General features: G+C 29.1%; 1 protein-coding gene across 1 annotated transcript in view; it reads right to left on the reverse strand.

The window, feature by feature from the left end:
- Positions 1-258: 258 nt before the first annotated feature.
- LOC142332134 (calpain-D-like) overlaps positions 259-21,681 on the reverse strand; it is a 52,355-nt gene continuing 30,932 nt past the window's right edge. Inside the window, exons 6-13 of the mRNA XM_075378389.1 lie at positions 17,301-17,415; positions 14,580-14,766; positions 12,618-12,815; positions 9,846-10,013; positions 9,564-9,760; positions 9,255-9,400; positions 3,479-3,657; positions 259-660 (exon numbers count right to left, since the gene is read on the reverse strand). Coding sequence (XP_075234504.1) covers positions 480-660; positions 3,479-3,657; positions 9,255-9,400; positions 9,564-9,760; positions 9,846-10,013; positions 12,618-12,815; positions 14,580-14,766; positions 17,301-17,415 — 1,371 coding nt within the window. The 3' untranslated portion in view covers positions 259-479. The remainder of the gene's footprint in view (positions 661-3,478; positions 3,658-9,254; positions 9,401-9,563; positions 9,761-9,845; positions 10,014-12,617; positions 12,816-14,579; positions 14,767-17,300; positions 17,416-21,681) is intronic.

Consider the following 21,681-nt stretch of genomic DNA (forward strand, 5'->3'; position numbering starts at 1 on the left):
AATGGCAGTACTAATAACAAACTTTCTCTTTGAACTTTATTCTCAATTGTTCACTTTTTTAATAATTCTTGATTAAGTAAAATTTTAAATTAGTGAAAAGTAAATAAATAGATTATAAGAATAATAAAAATTATTACATTTTAAAGGACTTTGTGTTTTCATTTAATTATTAATTACACTTGTATGAAAACACAAATAATAGAAGTTACAGTAAAAAACAAACTCAAATGAATATTAATTAGATTGGCAAATGAGAAGATGAAAATAAAAACAAGTAACAATAAATAAATAATAATGACTAGATAACTAAATAATAACTACTACCTGTCATAAAAATGTGGATAATATTTTTTATGTCGATAGTTTATATTATTAAAGTAAAACGGCAATGATGAATTCGGTGGTAAATACATAGTTGTTGACGTCATCAAAGATTTATCTGATGACAACAGAGTCATTGAATAAGTAATAATGTGATGCTACGTTATAAGTCGAGGAGAATGTAAACCTTCAACCTGTTTATCGATCGGCGGACAGTGACTGCTACCAGGTGGACCCCAATCATGTAATCCACTTGAGTTTGCCAATCTGTGCGTTAATCTGTGTGCTATTGAAAAACCACCGCTTCCTTCTAATTGTGTTAAAACTATTATGACTTGTCTGAAACAAAAAAAAATTCATAAGCATTATTATAACATATAGTTCATTTAAAATTTACCAAACAGAGTTTAAAATACAGTAAAATATCTCATAACTGGAAAAATGTAGGAGGGAAAATTTGCCGATGTAAAATTTTCTGCTTTCTTATAAGCTTTGAAAAAGAGACTCTTTTTTTATCAATAAACATGATAACTTCATTTGTCATTTCACAGTTGCACTAATATATTACTTCATGTATAAACCCACTCCCATGTTTTAAAGACGCATTTTCTTTTCCTTTCTGGTGGTGATTAATAGTTGATATCTGAATAAATTAATTTCTTGCAACAGTATGCTATAATTCTCTGTTTTTAACTCTTATAATGACTTTCAGAATTTTTTGGATTGTTGACTCTGTTGATATTAAAGCTTAATTAGAATAAGAATAAATAACACTATATATACAATATTTTATGGGTTTTTCCTACAAGTCAACAAATTATAAAAATAGAGGAATCTACCATACATTTGTTAGCACAATGAAATATACTAAGCAACATGTTACACAAATTTCTATTCTTATAAGAGCTAAATAGTAAACTAAAATTAGAAAAAAAAAAGAATTCTTATTGGTTTTTATAATTATTTATCTTTCAAATTAAGATAGAATTCAGAAATGAGAAGTTCAGATATTTTAGGTTATTACAAGCATGTTTTTTAAGTAAGGATCGTTTTAAATTTTTCACCATTAGATGCAGTGGAAATTGATGATGCTAGTATAACATGTTTATTTATATCAACGATCATCTGTTTGTAACAATAGGTTAACGTTATTCGCATTAGTTGTGTATAGCTTGGCTGAAATGAGTGCTACAATAAATAATCCTGCAAGTTGTGAAGTGCGATCAGTAATTCATTATCTATTGGCAAAAAACAAATCTGCTGCTGATATTCATAGAGAAATTGTCAATATTTACAGACCCAGTGTTATGTGCGAAAGGTAAAGTTCACTAATAGTGTTGTTTGTTTCGTGGAGGAAGAATGATTGTTCACAATGAAGAACGTAGAGGTTTCCGACTGGTATCACAGATGAACTGACTGAAATTCTGAATGCAAAAATCCGTGAAAACAGAAGGTTTACTGTTTCTGAATTAACAACCTTTTTTTTTGCGATCCGTAATTTATGACATTTTAACTGAAAAACTGGGTTACAGAAAGTTGTGTTCCAGATGGGTACTAAAATTGTGGGCAGAAACGCACAAAGAAAAACTTGTTTTGCTGCATTTTTGAGACGTTACAAAAATGAAAGTGATGATTTATGGGAACACGTTATGACCACTGATGAAACGTAGATATCTTATTCAAATGTTAAAACAAAGCAGCAGTCAGTGCAATGGCAGCATTCATCATTCCTGAAGCCCAAAAAGTTTAAACGAGAAAGTTTAATGAAAAAGCTTATGGTTACAGTTTTTTAGGATGCCGAAGGGATATTGCTGATTGAATTTCTTGAATGCGTAAGAACTCTTAATGCCGATACGCACTGTGAAATGCTTACTGAAACTTAAGACATTCAATTAAAAAGAAAAAGACACAGGAAGCTAACAGATGGAATTTTGTTTCTCCATGATAACACACAATCTCAGACACCAAACAACGCCACAGAACAAGTGCAACGATTTCATTGGGAAATAACATCCATCTTACAGTCTGAATCTGGCAGTGATTATTACATATTTTCCACCTAAAACAATGGCTTGGATCGCAGAAGTTTGAAGATGATGAGGAACTGCAAAACAGAGTAATGAATTGGTTTAAATCACAGGCGAGAGAATTCTTCAGTAATGGAATAATGAAGCTGGTAAGCCGATATCAAAAATATATTGCAGTGAATGGCAAATAAGTAGAAATATAGTGTGTATATATATATATATATATATATATATATATATATATATAAGTTTATTTTGTTATAATAAACCTTTTTCTATTTCGCTTATTTCAATTTTTATACCAAAACAGCCCTTACTTAAAAAACATGCCTCAGTTACTTTAATATCCATTTTCAGTGACTTTAGATGAATGTTCCTAGAACTGTTTAAAGTTATAAAGATGTGTAATGCAATAGATTTATTAGATTTGAACTTTATTCATTCAGTATATAATTAATGTTTTGTATATTTGTTTAAGTCATAATCTTCAAGAATTTCTAGCACTTTGTGTGCTAGATATTTTAGTGTTGTTCTACTACGTGAGCCTCAAGTACATGAGTGTATCGAATAGTCTGTGGTTCATGGTTCTAAAAGTTAACGGGGTTTGAGATATTATGCATCTCTTGTCACTGTTAGTAAAAAAAAACCATTTTTAAATAATTCCAGTTCAGTTTATCATTAATACCAATATTTTGAATAATTCACCACTAACCATCTAAAGCAATATTGCAAGTAACATTGTTCAAAGGATTCTGCCTTGAATTTGTTTTTTTTTTCAAAACAAGGCTCTTCTGTAATAGTGTTTTAAAATTATAACAAAATTTGTTTGCTTGATTTTATTTAAATTTTGTGAGCGATAATATTCAATACCTTGACTTGAAGTTATGCTTTTTATAAAGAAAAATGTCAAGACATTATACGCAGAGTGCATCCTAGAAACCGAGATATATAAAGTAAAAATATAAATGTCAAAAGCCAAGACTACATTTTAGTAATTGATACCTTTTTTGTTTAACAGCTAATGAGCACAGCAGTCAATAAAAAAAAAGAAATGAAAAGGAAAAGAATTGAAATCATATTTTAGAAGAGTATAAAAACAAAGTTTACATTGTGCAAAGAAATATTGTTACCTGTGTAAAGGAGGTACAGAATCAACTGTTCTCAATTCCCCTCTAGTCGATACAACATTATAACTCTCTTGGCAATCACATTTGACATGAATCCACTTATTTTCATGCCTATTTTCAACCATTACCACCAAACCAGCCCAACCTTTAGTCAAATAATATGCAGTCATGCCTTCACGACCCTAAAAAGGAGAAAAATAACAACTGGTATTTTTAACTAAACCTCATAAGAACAAAAAAAAAAAAAACATTGAATTATGTAATAAAAATATAATTAAAATATCAACAAACATTAAATTAAATAACTTTATGAACTGTTCTAAAAACATTGAAGCTATCTTGCATATACGTAATACAATGTTATGCAATGTTTTAGAACTGGAACCTTCACTTTAAAATAGTTATTTTAAAAGGAAAATATATAATTTCATAAGTTGGCAATATTCATAACAGTAAGAATATCTGCAAATTATTATTGAATAATAGCAGACATTCATATTGTTATGAATAAAGCCACCAACTTATGATATTATATATTTTCCTTTCAAACAGTAACTACACCTATGTGCTAAAGTAACATTAGTGAAATAGTCTTAGTTCAGTATATTAATTATTGAACAGAAAATAAATGCCAAATTCTGTGTACTGCTTACAAAATGTCCATTACACATTAATTTTGCTTGAAAAATCATATGGTGGAATGGCAATGAAAGAAACAAGCTTATGAGTTAACGATGTTGATCCTGGCATCTATTATCCATTATGTTTTTGTAAAATAACAAAAACATTGAGTATTTTAAGAGAAAGAGGATTCTGCTTAAGATGTAGTATCAAAAACTGGAATCGCAATGTGTAAACCTGCCACAGTATTCAATGGCTTGAAAAAGTATCATATTTGTGAACACAATGTTCCATAAATATTATCTGCAATTCACAAATAAATATGAATGAAATCAGGAAACTAAAATAAAATAAAAATTTTCTGGCCACAATCACGAGACAATTTTTTTTTTTTAAATGATCTGCAGATTAAATATCATCTGTTGCAAAAGAAACTGATATAATCTCCTTTAACATGAAAATGTCATTTGGCAAAGAATGAATTGAAAACTTTTTATTCATAGGCTATTATCTATAAATAAATTCCAGAAGCCAAACAATGGAGAAACAAAATTATATCAATATCCTTCATCCTCTACAGTACACAATCAGAAATATCTGTTTTGAAAAAATGGATAAGAAAAAATTTGGTTCTTTTGAATGACAATGTACCAGCATTTAGATCAATGTGGTCAAGAACTATTTTCTACAGAATACTATAATGTCTCTAAGTAACTGATATACTCTACTGACACGGCAGCAATTAATATTTACATGATTTCTAACTTAAAATATATTCTGAAATGAAAATACTATGATTATAACCATGAAATATAATTAAACAGCTGAAGATTCTTTGAACATTTCCAAGAATGTTTCTAAAAATTCATGAATGTTAACTAAAATGTAGATGCTAATGGAAACTAATTTGAGGAAAATGCAATTTACAACTTTTATTTTACACAGTTTTGTAAAGATATTCCAAAAACTTTCAGAAGCTCTATATTGTGTATGTTTATTGCACTTTACACAACTTAATTTGATATATTCAACAGCCAAAATGTACAACACATGTAGCCAAATATAGACCTTTATAATCATTAATGCTTCGTACATGTTTTACAGATAAGCAGTGAAATTTATATTTCAAAATTATTTAACATTAATTACATAATAATTACTTTAATATTTTAAGTTGTTATCCTTTGTAATGTAGCAGTAACTACATTCTTAATCATGGGTACCTATTAAATTGGCTTTATATTTTGAAACTAATTCAATTTTAGATTAAACCTTAAACATATAAAAATGTTTTTTTTTTTAAAGGGCAAGTTTTTTTTTTTTTTTTGTCTTCAGTCATTTGACTGGTTTGATGCAGCTCTCCAAGATTCCCTATCTAGTGCTAGTCGTTTCATTTCAGTATACCCTCTACATCCTACATCCCTAACAATTTGTTTTACATATTCCAAACGTGGCCTGCCTACACAATTTTTCCCTTCTACCTGTCCTTCAGGTCAAGTTAAACTTTTTCAATTTTTTTTGGATTTAACTCTGTACCTTTAGTAACATCAAAAAATGAATGCAAATCTCCATGATGTCATTATCCACATTTATTACATTCTATATAATATGTTTGTGTTCATTACACTGATCGACAATGATTTTGTTAAATGAAAGTGAATAACTGATTCTTATAGTATTTTTCAAGCTGATTTCAAATATTAAATTCAAAATTTTCTATCAGGCTTAGTTTTTTTGTAACTACCATTCTTATTTTCAGGCAGTATCATGCATGAACTCCAAAGCATAGCATTTTGTGAACGTATTTTATTATATTATTTATCAACTAAATAGCTTTTATTTTTTACAGTACCTTAATCATTGTCGCATTGATTTGTTAGATATTAGTCATCATGTTTATTATTTACATTAATTAAAATGAACAAGAATGCGACTCATTCTTTCTATTTTCATCTTGGTATAAACATATTATCCGCTCATTAGTTATTTCTGTTATTATTGTATTTACTTACAAACTGTCATACAAACTACAGAAATATTTTTAATTCTCATTCAAATTCGACTTTGGCTTTTCACATTGGCTTTTGGATTTGCGGGTATAAGTTGTTCAGTAAAGTGAGTGTATGTTTATTAAATCGGTGTGTTTATAAAGCGTTAATTTTTAAACAATATATATTAAATATTGTAATGCATTAACAATGCCTCACAGTTGCATTAATCATCCAAACAACTTCTGCTACATCTGCAGTCAGGTAACGTTGAAGTCTCAGAAAAGAAATATAACTTCACTGATAAAAAAGTCATATGAACTGTATTTTGGATGTAAATTAGCTGATCCGGACAAATCTTGAGCTCCTCATATCTGCTTCTTGTATAACATTTTTGACCGGTTGGCTAAACGGATCTCATCACTTGCCATTTGCAATTCCAATGGTTTGAAGAGAACCGAAGGATCACACCACACTGTTATTTTTGTCTAATAAAGATATCTGGGATAGCAGATAAAACTAACATACTGTTAAATACCCTGATATTCCCTCTGCCATGCGGCCAGTGCCACATAGTGAAGAGCTTCCAATTCCAGTCCAACCAGAAATATGGAACTTAGATGAACATGTAGAACTGCTGACTTATCAGGCGATGAAGAAAGAGATCCAAACTTTTAAAAAAATAGATATACTGAATATCCCATTTAATTAATCAGTCAGAATTAAATGATCTAGTTCACAATCTAAATTTATCAAAGAATCAAGCAGAAATACCAGCATCAAGACTGAAAGGATATATCTTTTACAACCAAACACTAAAATAAGTGCTTTCCATGATAGTCAGAATTTGAACAATTCTTTTCTCAGTAAGAAAACTTAATACACTGTTTGTAATGATGTGGAGTCTTTAGTGGAAGCTTTGAGACATATGCACCATCCTGACGAATGGCAACATTTTATTGACTCGTTACAGCTTAGTTTGAAAGCTATTCTACCTCACACTGGAAATAAATACCCATCAATACCATTAGCATACGCTGTTCACATGAAGGAGTCTTATGAAAATTGTATTGAACCGGATTCAGTATGAGAAATATTTATGGCATATTTTGTGGAGATCTGAAAGTAATAGCGCTTTTACTTGGGACTGCAACTCGGATATTCTAAGTTCTGTTGGTTTTGTGCGAGTGGGACAGCAGGGATAGGAAAAGCCATTACATAAAAGAGCAGTGGCCAGAAAGATAGGAGTAGAAGAATGTTGTTATTCAGGCATTAATAAAATCAGAAAAAGTTTATCTTCCTCACTACACATTAAGCTAGGTTTATTCAAAAATTTTGTTAAAGTAACTGATCATAATGATGCAGGGTCTCAGTTTCTATAAAACAAATTCCATAATATATGCAATCCTAAAATAAAGGAAGGTATATTTGTTGGATTACAAATTAGAAAACTAATGAGTGATCTGGCGTTTGAAGAATGTTTGAATGACTTGGAGGTTGCTGCACAGAAATCATTTCAAAATGTGATAAACAACTTCCTTGGAAATCATAATGCTAGTAACTGCAGAGAACTTGTGAGTGAACAAGTTCAAATCTACAAAGAACTTGGGTGTAGCATGTCACTCAAAATCCATTTCTTGCATTCACATTTGGATTTTTTCTAGTGATAAACTGGATTTTTTTTAATCGGTGATGAACATGGAGAACACTTTTACCAGGAGATATACAACTGAAACACGATACCAGGGAAAATGGAACCCAAAAATATTAGCTGACTACTGTTTGAATCTAAAGAGAGATCTACCTACAGCAAATTACAGCAAAAATTCAAAAGAAATAGATTTTAGGTGAGTACAAAATGCACATAATGTATTGTCATATTATGTTCACCATACATTTTTTGTTTCAAAAGAAATTTCAATTAAAAAAAAAAACTGAGTTCGATAGAAAACATCTATTAACATATATGAAATCAGCATAAAAAATACCATAAGGAACAGCCATTCACTCTCATTTAACAAACAAAAAATTAAATTCTGTTGACCAGTATTATTTACTACTTATCTTCAATATTGCAGTAAATAATGTTGCATCAAAAGATATTATTTGAAACAAATAAAATAAATTAAAAACAAACGTAACTTTAAAACATAAATATAAACAATATTCAAACTCACAGAAGTGAACACTATTTATAAAAACAATAAAAATGAGCCATTTTCAGAAAATGCATGGTCCATTTAGAAGTGCTTTAAATTATTCTAAAAAATTGATTACTTATTCCCTAAGAAATTGACTTTTAACAAACGGTTGTATAGTATTTATAAAGGAGAATATCTGTATTTATTATTTTTTTTTTAAAAAGTCTGATTAGAAATATACATAACCAAAGAGATCAATCTAGAGTATAAAGGGCTGAAACAACAAAGAGGATGGCTTTTCAAATCTGTTACATGTGCTCAAGAGCCCTTTTGTATTGATCACTTATTTTTCAAATGGATATATTAAAAGTTCAAAAAACAATAGCTTTAAAATATAGTAAGTAATCATCTGTCTCCTAGTAATTTAATAAAACTTTATGTAGTACTGGATCTGTGTGGATATTATAACTAATGATTACATCATTTATTTAAATACAGCTTAAAATGGTTATTAAATTTAGTTTCTCTGATTCAGTTGTCATAATTAAAAATTTTAGTTGAAATTATTATTTTGAGTAATTTTTCAAACAAAATTTAAATTATTTACTTTTAATATTTTTAATACTTGTATTTTCAATACACTGTGCATAATCAGACTTTTGTTTATTACTCTAGTACGCTTGTTGATATGTCTGACAAATTTTTTTTATAGCTTCTAGTGATCATATTATTATCATTTTTTTCAGTCTTGTTTTCCACATATTACTTTATAAAACCTGCTTTGCTACATATTCCTATACTTGATTTACTTTTATTAATTCAACTGCTTTTGTTATCCTATATAAAATAAAATAAATCTACAAAATATATATACTATATAGGCATATGTGTATTTACACCATAAAATTTGATACATAAATTTAAAAATATATATATCAATATTATTATTGGAACTAATATGTAAGTTTAACTTATCTATTTAGTGTTTTTAAATTTAATTTATATACAAAACACAACAATAATACTGACTTCATGACGTTGTCCTTTGGCTAATGTAAGGCTTATTATGGCATCAGCCAATATATAAGCAGGAGGCGATATCTGCTCAACTAGTAACCGCTTTGAACTATGTATAGCAAGAACATACTCTGGATAATTTGCAGGATCATCCATACCTAAAGTTAAACATCAGAAAACATTTTTAATGTATACATATTTGAAAAAAAACCCAATATCAAAACAGCTTTCATTATATTATAACAGATGACAGTGTAATTATAAAATTTAGTTCTAAAAACTTTAATACTTAGATACAAAAAAATATTTTAAAGAACTTACCAGTGTGCCAATGATTAAATGCAAGGCAAACCAGTATATAAAGATCTCTTTCCAACATTTTATGGCAACCAACAAAGCCACGAACTTGTCGTTTACTATGCTCAACAAGCCTACCAACTTCAGGGCTAGCAGGTGATCTTGTGCGAAAAACGACAACACATAAATCAAGCTGTGATCGCTGACTTTTTTCAGAATTTCTGTAAGAAAAAGTCACTGTTAATGCGACAATCAAAGAGTATTCAAAAAATTCAAATTTTATGGTAAAAAAATGAACAAACTAACCTTTGTCCTTCTTGGAATAAAGTGAACTCTGCTTCAGTTGGTTCAAGAACAGTTAAAAGTACACAAGAAAGATGATCAATTGATGACAGAGGTGGTAGTGTACCTCTTAACCTAACCTCATTCCAGCCTGATGCACGAACTTTACATATATCAATACAATCAAAGTATCTGTAAAAAAATACACATATTTAGATACTTGTTTTTTACTGCCTTAGTTCCTTTCTGTTATAAACATAAACATTATGAGAGTGTTTTCATAATCTGCTATTACTTTTCTAAGAAATCATAAAATACAATGCATTTAAATTAAAAAAAAGTTTTAAAAACTAATTAATAGAAAGTAAAAAACAACCACTCTCTGTCTTATAACAGGAAAAGATTAAGACAGCAAACAGTGGGTAAAATCAAATATAAACTTATTCTTTAATGCTAGGATACATTTTAAACAATTATACAGTATAAATTATACAATAAATTTATTTTAAACAATTGTATAGTACACACAAATGCGCACGCGCACACACAAGATAACTTTTAAAAGGAAATAGCATAATATTCATGTGCAAATATATTAATACTAAAATCTTGAAACAAAAAACTAAATATATGATGATCAATTCACAAATCATATATATAAAGAAGATACTTTATACAACTCAGTAAAAGAGAATAATTTATGGATTCAGGCATACAATAAACAATACATTAACTACATGAAGGACAGGCCCTTAATTCATCAACTTTGATTACTTCTACTCAAACTATTTTCAGTTAAATATAGCAAGGAATAAAAAATTAATTACCTACTAGTAAAATATATATATATATAATATATAAAAATCCGGAATCCTGTGAAAGTATTTTCTTGAAAAATTAAGGTAAGATACACGTTATCTCAATATTCTGTACTAGGTGGTTTATTTAATAGAATTTATATATATTTATTATTTCATCAAATACTTTTTCCACTTTATTGAATTATTATTAATTTAAACAATGATAAAATTCTAAAATCAAAACCACCAAATACAGTATGTTTAAAAGTAACAGAAGAGTTGGTAATTGTCTCTTACTTTTAAATGTACTGTATTTGGTGGTTTTGATTTTATGATTTTATAATCATATTATTGTTTAAATTATTTATATATATACATATACCTACATACACAAAAATAGCAAGACTAAAATATGTTTTAACCAATAAAAAGCTAATAAAGTATTTAAATTGCTGTATTATTATTACTGATAATAATACATTAAAATTATTGTTAAAACGATAATTTTAATGTGAAAAAATATATAACATATAATGAGATAATTTAATATGAAAAAACTATTCGCCAAAGGCATGTTTATTGAATCTGTTCCCAGTGACAACTAAAGCTTCAGAACAAGATTACACTTGTTTACTCTACTCAGCACTATTTAATTTCAATAACTTCAATAAGTAAGTTTTACCCATACTCTTCTTGTATCTAAATGAAGTAATAATTATATTATTTATTTTCTAAAAACTGGAAACAAGATAAGGAAAAAATGCAGATTTTTTAATTATAAAGCTGAAATTTTAAATAATGGGTTTACATTGCCACTCTAAAAGAGCTGCCAAAGTTTTGCACAACTTTCTGGGCTATTAATAATAAAACTTAAAGTCAAAAAAACCAGAAAAAAAAGAAAAAATATAAAAATATTTTTTAGAGCAGAATAATTTTTTTATAAACGTTTTCTTTAAATATTCATATGTATGTTAAGTTTAAAAAATTTGCTTAAGTAAAGTTTTCTCTAAATCTAACACATCCTTCAATAAAGGCTAAAATAACAAAATGAAAATTTCAAAAACCTTTTCTGCATTTCAGGTCCAGGGTCTATATTTTTTAAAAAATTTTAGCATTTCTTGATAACTCTATATAAAGTATAAACTTTAAAACATTAAAAAAAAAATAGAAGTAGATAAAGCAAAAGAACAAAAAACGTACATTTCAATTTTAGGAGGTGGAGGTTAACATTTCTTGAAAAGATTTTTTTTGATTATTCATATATGTACTGTAAGTAATAAATTTGATTTAATAAAGTTTTCTCTTAAATGGTTAAAAAGAAAACTGAAATTGGTTTTTTTGTAAAATCCCCTTCCCCTTAATGAATTTAAAAAAAAAAAATTAATATGTCTGTACATGAAATAGATTTGAAGAAAATCGGTTAGATCAATCCTGAGATATAAGGCCAAAAAAATTCTGACATATAGGGCCATATAAATAAATACACACACGTATGTTTTTTTTGGTGTAGATTAACCAGTTGGATCCTGGAATGTGAGATTCGCAAAAATCCCCAACTCCATTTTTGACTTGATTTAACCCAGATGAATGAAATTCTAACCGTTATAAAATATATAGAATACAAATATATGAATAATTCTAAATATAGAAACATAAAACTTTCACCTCAAAAGCAATTCTGGGAAATTCAGCGGACTTTTTCCAGTTATTTGAAAGTTACAGCCTAACCATCAGGTCTATGAACAAATGAATACGTAAAATAAAATGAATATGTGTTTTTTGTTTAAGCTAAACAAAGATATAACCAAAAGACTTAAAAAATAAGCTCAATTAGGCAATTATTTCATTTAATAAGAAAATTAAAAAAAAAACTAACATATATATAAATAAAGTAATGACATTCATGCAAATATTACTTTTAAAAATTTATACACATAACAAAAAAATAAATGAATTATTATAATTCGTGCCATGCATACGTTTACTGAAGTCTCACTTTAGAACGTCCTCGAATGATATCCAAAACACGCCATCTGAAGCACCATGAGGCATTAGTAATTCACGTAACTGCGGTGTCCATATGGGTGAGTCATCACTCCAATCTCCTCTCCATGAATAATGACCCCAAGGATTACGTAATCTCACTAATCTTATACCCGATAAATCTCTAACATCAAGTACAGAATATGCATGCCTAAAACAAAAAATAAAATGCACAAATAAATATCAAAATGATCAAATCTATTTAGATAAATGGCTCAACTAAGTTCTGTAAAGCTTTTCTAATTTAGTAAAACCTGTGTTTGGAAATTATTTTAACTAATATTACACCAAACCAATAATAATATTAATAAATAGTAGGTTCGGGTAAAATAACCAAAGAGATTCTCTCAGGGATGTTGGACAATACCTGAAATTCAAGAAATTGTATCTTAAAAATAACAAAACATGAAGAAAAAACAATCAGCTAAAAATACAATCAATAAACTGATAACTACAGTTCATTAATCCTTAAAAGTGACAATTATCAATCGTCAACATCCCACATATTATCGTATGTTCATGTTAGTCGTTCAACAAGGATATTGAGAGATGCCACACATAAAAATTCTACAAATACAATTTACCCTATTCTTAAATAAGTAATTCTTTTGTTATGTACAAAATAAGTCAATAATAAATTGTAAACTAATTCTGATTTTACTATGAACTTTATAATATTTAATAAAAATTAATAAAAGATTAAAAGTGATTATATTACAATAACAAGTAAGACAACAATTACAAAATCAATAATTAACTTTATACAAAATCATTTGATTCTAATATTTAGAAAAAGAAGCCGGCTCACACTTCTGTCAATGAAATATGTCACCTTATTTTGTGTATATGTCACCCCTCCTGTTCATATGAACTTACCTAATGAATAGCTTCCCATATTAAACCGCAAACAAGAACACTATACCAAAACAGAATACTTTAGTGACACTACGCTTGTACACTCAACTGTTACTGTGCACTCAGTACAAATGCTCTTGCACACTACCCTCACATTTATCACAATTGAACTCATGTTTGCTGATCTGCAGTATATTCATACCATCGAACCTAGGGCTTGACCTTACTAACAGTAGTCGACCCACCTGTTTCTTCATTCGAGTATAATGATTTCAATACACTAATAAAAATGAGGCAATGTGAAAATTTCAGTGTATTAATTTGGGTATTTAACAGAACACAGAAATAAATAATACATTCAAAATATTGATTAAATCAATTAACCCAATGTCCATATTATTGCATGGATGAGGCTATTTATAAATGGCCATCTGTACTTGTAAAGCAACGTTGTGTAAAAAAGTTTTAATCATAGCTTTCTGCCAGAAAGTTTTTATAAAGGATTGCTTTACTTTAATCATGGATTTATAAAAAATCATGGATTTATAAAAAAAATAAAATAAATAAACTATTAATTTTTTATCATTTCAAATATCTACAGCTATAAATAATCTCTTATTTACTAATAATTACAATTGTTCCAACAAAAATGTAGTTACTTTTTCTTTCAAAACAATTTTTTCAACAAATTGCAATGAAAAAAATTGGTAATAAATAGTACATAATCAGTGCACATACCTATTTCTTTCATGAAAAATAATGATACTACTTCCTACATATGCTAATTTTTTAAATCTGTTAATATCTAACCAAAAATCTATCAGTTTTATTTCAAACACATCAAACTATTCACTAAAATCTTCTTTTCTGTGTAATTCCTCTTTTAAGAAACTTTTTTTTTTTTAATTCTGAATATAGTTTTCAGCAGAAGCCAACAGAATGGCAGGTTTAAGTTTACCTTCTTCTAAAAGAATAAAAGATGAAAATAAAGCGATAGTCATTATTCTAATAAATAACAATAATTTGATCATTTAATGTTATTAATTATAAGTATGATTACCTAGGACGAAGTCCTTTACGCTGATACTCATCCTCATCTACTTTCATATTGCCACCACCACAAGAAGCACCCATAAGAAATCTTGCTAATCTAGAACTTAATAGTTGTGCCCAAATTAAATCTTTATCTAACTCATCTTCTGATGGTAACGAACTTGGTTGTAATGGTACGCTCTCACAAGGGGCACCTAGAAAAGAAATATGCATAAATAAATAACAAAAAAACTAAATTAATCTAAGGAAAGCTTAATCTAGTAATTGAGGCGTGTCAAACCTCATGAATAAAGAATAAAGCTAACATTGTAACTTGTATGTAACTTATGTTCAATTGTATTAGATGTAATTGTAACTTGTATGTAACTTATATTCAATCGTTTTAGATTTAATATAAGTAACGTTTTTTAACATTGTATCTTGTATGTAGCTTTTATTCAATTGTTTTAGATTTAATATAAGTAACGCTTTTTTTTGACATTGTGTTAGTGTTTAAATGTTGACGTTCTCGTGCATACGAGCTGTAACATAATAAGGTTTGTTGGAAGGGGAAAGCAATTACATTTTTTTTTCACCGGCCGGCTAGTAAGCGAGTAGAGACAGTCTAAGACTCTCACTCAGGACTTAGAAGGAGACGGTCCAGCACTCTCACTCAGCACTCTCTCTCTGGACTTGGAAGGAGCAGGATCCAGCCATTAAGATCGGCGACCGGGGATGCTATGAACGGTGGAAGAGGAACAACGTAGGAGAAAGTCTAATACGTATAAAGATGACTACCCTTTGTGATGTAGCGAGCGTCCGGCCGGCATCAAAGGGTGAATGAATCCCAACATTAAAATCATTATTTTTAAGGCAAATTACATTAATAAAACTTAAATCTATTCAAACATTCAAATTTCTAAGCGTATTTCAGTTTATTTAATAATGATCCTTCAAAAAAACCTAACAAAATTAAATTTCAGTAATCATTTTTATAAAACATTTTCATTTTTCATTTTTTTTGTGTAGTTCTTGGCACATCATCGGAGCAGGGCGAAGCGAGATTGGCCGAGAACATAATCCATGAAGGTAAAATTAATCTAGTAATATTTAGACTGTATTACTCACTTTCATAATCAGAAATATGAAATATGTTTTTATAAATACCACAGAATCCCCATGCTTCACATATCTATAACTTGCAATAGGTAACTGTAATTTCTTCTGTACATTAGGTACCAAACCAAAGCGTTTGCTGGTGATCTGATATGAAATATTAGTCACTCCTGCAATAGGTATATCCATTCTCAACACATCGAACATCCTGTGCCAGGCTTAATAAGACCAGAATAAAATTTTATGGTTTCTTTGTTTGCACTGATAAAAAAGATAACCAACAAAAAATATCTTTGCTCACAGATATAAGAAGGACAAAGTACAACAACCACTAATAAAATATGTATGAATAATTTTATTTAACATTTTTAAATTATTGAGAATTTTTTTTAAGAAGGTTTTACATCAAACACACAAAGAATTAAGTTTTCAACTTGTTTACATTTTAAGTCAAATTTAAAATAAAATAAAAACTTCTTTAGTTTCAACTTCATTTTAGTTTAATTATCAAAAAGTAGAATCTCAATCATCAGACTTTGTTGTACATTGTTCTTTAAAACAGAATAAATCAATTACATAGTATTACAGTATAGTATTACATAGTTTATGTGAATAGAAGAAAAAACAACTACAAAGGCATCTAACAAATAATCTACAATGACACTGTTGAGAAAACTACATGCTTTCAAACCTACACAAAAAGGTATCCTGCCTTTGTATTTACTGCTCAAAAATTTAAGAACAGGTTTACCCAATACAGTTAAGCAAATTGATTAATATAATCTCAATGCAATTATTGATTTAGAGGAAAAGTACAAGACAGTAAAATAAGCAGAGATAATGGATATTTTGGATAACAAGAAGTGGTTATGAAAGAAAACAAACTGACTCATAGGTTTCATTTAAATAAATTAAAAATACAGGCTGAAGACTTCAGAAGGAAATGCAGTTAAAAAAAGTTTAAGTTAAAAAACTGATAAGAGGAATAAAGAATGTATTAAATTTGCTAAAAATGATATATGTAGGTACAAACAGAAAAGATGCAATGTTAAATCAGATGACTCAAGGTGGAACTTTTGCGGCATTAGAAATGATAATTAATTGCTGTGTGGTGAACTTATATCAATATATGTGACACCAAAATTTTATCCCCAAAACACAGTAAACATAAGTTAAACTTACCATACTGATTCCAATAATTGATTTTCACAGGATCCAGCATCTTCAGTTGTATTGAATTATGTAATTGCATTAAAATATACTGCTCTATAGTAGATTATAGTGAATTTGTGGAAATTTTTGCTATTTTAAATATTAAATCATTCCAGTTCTGGACAACAAAATTTGCAAATACATTCAAAACAATTTCAAAATTTATAAAACAATTTTGGAAAAACACAAACTCTAAAACAGTATGTTTTAATGTAATTACAGAATTCAATACCAGCTGAAGATGTGGGATCAAAAATTGATTATTGGAATCAATATGGTAAGTTTAATTTGTCTAATTACTGTGTTTTGGTGGTCTATATTTTGTAATAATATTTAATATATATATATATTTTTTTTATGTATGTTTTCTATATATATAGAAAATATATATAAAAATTAAAAAAAGCCAAAAAATCTATACCTGTAAGAGTGGCAAGTCCTTCAATAGCTCGTCCAGAAACAAGAGCTTCATAACAGCCATGTATTTTAGCAACTGCTTTTTCAATCAAAGGAACCCATAGCTGTTTTCTTTTTGCCTAGAAAGTATATTAAACATTATAAAAACACAATTAAAACATAAAGATTAATTATTAATAAATCTTCAATACAAAAGAAAAATACAGTTACTTATAAAATAAGACAAATTTCAACCCTTGGAAATTTTTTAAATATCTTTAAAAAAATGTATATTTCTAATAATTAAATAATTTCATCAGGTAAATGAAGAAACAAACAAATAGAAAATAAGTCTAAAACAGTAGAAGATATTTATGAGTGAAAGTTTGTGGCAGTATCCAGTAGATTAAGTAAAGCAAAAATTCTGAAATCAAGCAAGTATTTCAAAATTCAGAAGCAGACATGGATACTGATCATTAGTTATGATATAAAACCCACCGGGTTGGTTTAGTGGTGAAAACGCATCTTCCCAAATCAGCTGATTTGGAAGTCGAGAGTTCCAGTGTTTAAATCATAGTAAATTCAGTTATTTTTACACGGATTTGAATACTAGATTGTGGATACCGATGTTGTTTGGTGGTTGAGTTTCAATTAATCGCACTTCTTAGAAATGGTTGAACTGAGATTGTACAAGACTACAATTCATTTACACTCATATATATCATCCTCATTCATCTCTGAAGTGTTATCTGAAAGGTAATTACCAGAGGATAACAGAAAAAGAAAGAAAGTTATGATATAAAAGGTAAAAGAGAGATTAGGAAAAAAAGTGTAAGATACAGGCATATTAAACGAAAATATAAAAACAAAGTTTACGTAAACTGCAGCAACAGGTTTAGAGATTACTTCAAAACAGGTACTGTAGAAAATGAATGAATGAATTTTAAAAAAGCAATATATGAGGTTAAGTCAATTATTATCCACAATTTAGTTATATTTTTGTTTATGTTGGTAGTATTGTTGTGTTGCGTAGATGACGCATGCGTGGTTTAATTGTTGTTATGTCTGTGCAGGTTTGATGCTGCTAGGTTAGTTCCATTATCGCTGCCCTGCCATTAACCATGGCTGCTTCACTTTCTGTTTGTACTAAAGAAGAGCAACGTTCAGCGATCCATTTTTTGTGGTCAGAAGGTGTATCAGGGGCTGAAATTCACCAAAGACTTTCGGTACAGTACGAGAACAGTGTGTTGCCGCAACAAAGTGTTACGCACGACGAAGGAGCCGGATGACCGTTTACCGCCACAAATGAGGAAAACACTGAGCGTGCACATGACATGGTTTTCTTACCATGTCATGTTTTCCAGGAGAAAAACATGTCATGCTCAGTGTTTTCTTAGACAAGACGAGTAACTATTGATAAAGTGGCACATCATCTGCAAATTAGTCACGGTTCTGCCTACCAAATCATCCACACAGACTTGGGTTTCATAAAGTCTGTGCAAGATGGGTCCCAAAACAACTCACACAGTTGCATAAACACATGCGCTTGGACATCTGTCAAAAACATTTGGATCACTAAGGTAACGAACGGGACATCTTCTTAGACAGAATCATCACTGGTGATGAAACACAGATCCATCATTACAAGCCGGAGAGTAAACGGCAGAGTATGGAATGGAAACATCCAAATTTCCACCATCTGCAGGAAAACTGATGCTTACGGTTTTTTGAGACTCACAAGGCTCAGTACTGAATCATGACGAAAGGGGCACGAAAATAAACAGTGCACATTACAGTGAGGTGCTTACTGCCAAGTTGAAGCCTGCAATTCGAAGCAAATGCTGAGGACTGCTGTCAAAAGGTGTTGTGTTGTTGCACGACAATGCCCGTCCACACTGCTGCCCACACTGCTGAAACGCTCCAAAAACTAAACTTTGAAGTACTGGCTCATCCTTTGTATAGTCCTGATCTTGCCCCTTCTGACTACCACTTGTTTGGTCCACTCAGAGGCATTAAGAGGTCGTTGATTTACCTCGGACGAAACAGTGAAAGAAGCGGTGCATTCCTGGCTCGCAGCTCAACCGAAAATGTTCTCTTATGAGGGCATCAAGAAGCTTGTGCAACGATGGACATAGTGCGTTGAAATGCAAGGGGAATATGTTGAAAAATGATGTACATGTAACTTTCCTATTTGTAATGCAATAAAATTTATAACTACATTGTGGATAATAATTGACTTACCCTCATATAAAACAAGTAGAAGAGATTTCCTTATGTAATTAGAAATAGGAAGAAAGACAAATGATAGGAAAGTCAGCTAAACAAAAAAAAAATATTTACAAATGAATGAAAGTATAAAATAACAGAGGTAAGAAATGTAGCAATTATTAAAAAAACAATTAATAGATAATTTAAGATCTGAAAGATAGGAAAATAGAAAACGATTTCCGGTAAGGTTGGGTATGCATGAAGAAAAAATAAGAAAGGAGCAATTTGTAGAAATAGAACCTAGAAATATCAGAACTGTGAATGAACACCATTCTGAGAAATGAAAGAAAGAGAAAATGAAAGATATTTATATGATAAATATATGAGATATATGAAGAGAGAAATAGAAGAAAGAGGTAGAAATAGAATATGGCAAGAATCGATAGGATTACACAGAAGGGATATACTGGCTGACAGTATGTTGTACGAGGAGAAAAACTAAAACTTCGAAAAATTAAAAGATTGGAACACTGAAAATGGTTTTCTGGAATATAAAAAGACATCTTGAAAAAATATTTTTTATTTAAATTGGGAACTGCAACTCATAAAGCATTTATGTTTAAACACAAATTTGGTGATGAAGATTTGGACATATATGTATCAATGGTACAAGCATGTAAAGATTACATATCAAATATTACTTTTCTTATCAACTGTAGGCTAAACAGTTAATGAATATTCCGTATCAAATATTTCTTACAATGAAATTTCAAGTTGAATGATTTATAGTTTAGTTAGTTACAACATATGTCACAAAATTCAACGGATAAGCAAAGGTCTCCCTATAGGTTTACAGATAAATGTTCCTACCGTGCATTATTTTAATGAAAATGGAACACGGATTGTTTTTTTAACTGGTGAACAATCAGACAGATTGTTAGTGCCTGGAAATTACATGCAAACACCATACTATAATAAACTACGGAAAAGATACAAATTTTTGGTGAAGCTGTAAAACAAATTTTTCAATTACAGCTTAAAACAAATGAATCGGTGATTTGGGAAAGGACAAGAGTTACAAAATGTAAATTTTTCTGAGCAAAAACCTCTTAAAATGTTCAGTTGAGCAAATTTATGGTAAATGGATGTGTTTGTTGGGTTCATTAGTTTAAAAATAGTGCAGTACGTACACCAAAAGGTAAAACATCTAAATACAGTTCTGACAGTTTTTCTTTTTAATTTTCCGACTTGTGCCCTTTCTCAAACAAATGATTATTTTGGAGGTAGTCACAAGAAAATTAAGGAAATCCCAATTTCAGGAGAATATTAATATATTTTAACCAATTAAGCTTAAATAAAAATCTTTTTATTTCTTTTAATCTGTATTTTTAAATCTTTTAAATTCATAATTTTATCTTTTAAGTTTTTTATTACATTTCTTTTTCTTGAACTTCTATCATTTTATTAAATTCAGCTGTTTTATTTTCATCTTTCTTGCGAGTAGGCCATTGTAAAAATGTATATACAATGGCATGTGTTCAAGAAATTGTTTAGTTCTTCAGCTCAGATTTACCTAAGGTTTCATTTGAAACACATGTTTTTTTTTTTTTTGTAAAAGTTTGGCCACCAACTCTTTAAATCTAAAATATTCTTATTTTCAACTTCTTTAACAACAAAATTTAATTCTGCATTACAAAGCAACAGATGTTATTTCTCATGGAACATACATTCTGGCAGATTAAGTTTATTTTTGATGACCCCAAAATCCTGGTCACGCGGCAGATAAGAATGCTCAGGTATTGGAAAATAAGATAGTAAGAAATAAACAGAAATTTAAAATAGTAAGAGAATATCTTTAAAAGAAATTCTCTTAAATTTCTTACGTTGTATGAAAGCTAGAAACATTTTTATGACAGCACAATTAGGTATTCATCATCACAGCTGTCACTATAAACATAAGTTCGATAACCTCTAGGAGTATCAATGACGAAATGTAATCATACACAAATAAGCACACTTCATTAGATGATTTGCACACTATGCCTTCATGATTCAAGTAAAATTTTGAACCATTTGTTTTAAGATTTTTAATACCAAAAATATTCATGCTCAACTAGCAGAAATAGAAAATATCTTGAATTGGGATATTAGGTAAATATTTTACCTGCATGAAATCAATACTCAAAATACTACCAATA

The sequence above is a fragment of the Lycorma delicatula genome, chromosome 11 (genome assembly GCF_047948215.1).
Source record: "Lycorma delicatula isolate Av1 chromosome 11, ASM4794821v1, whole genome shotgun sequence".
NCBI lineage: Eukaryota > Metazoa > Arthropoda > Insecta > Hemiptera > Fulgoridae > Lycorma > Lycorma delicatula.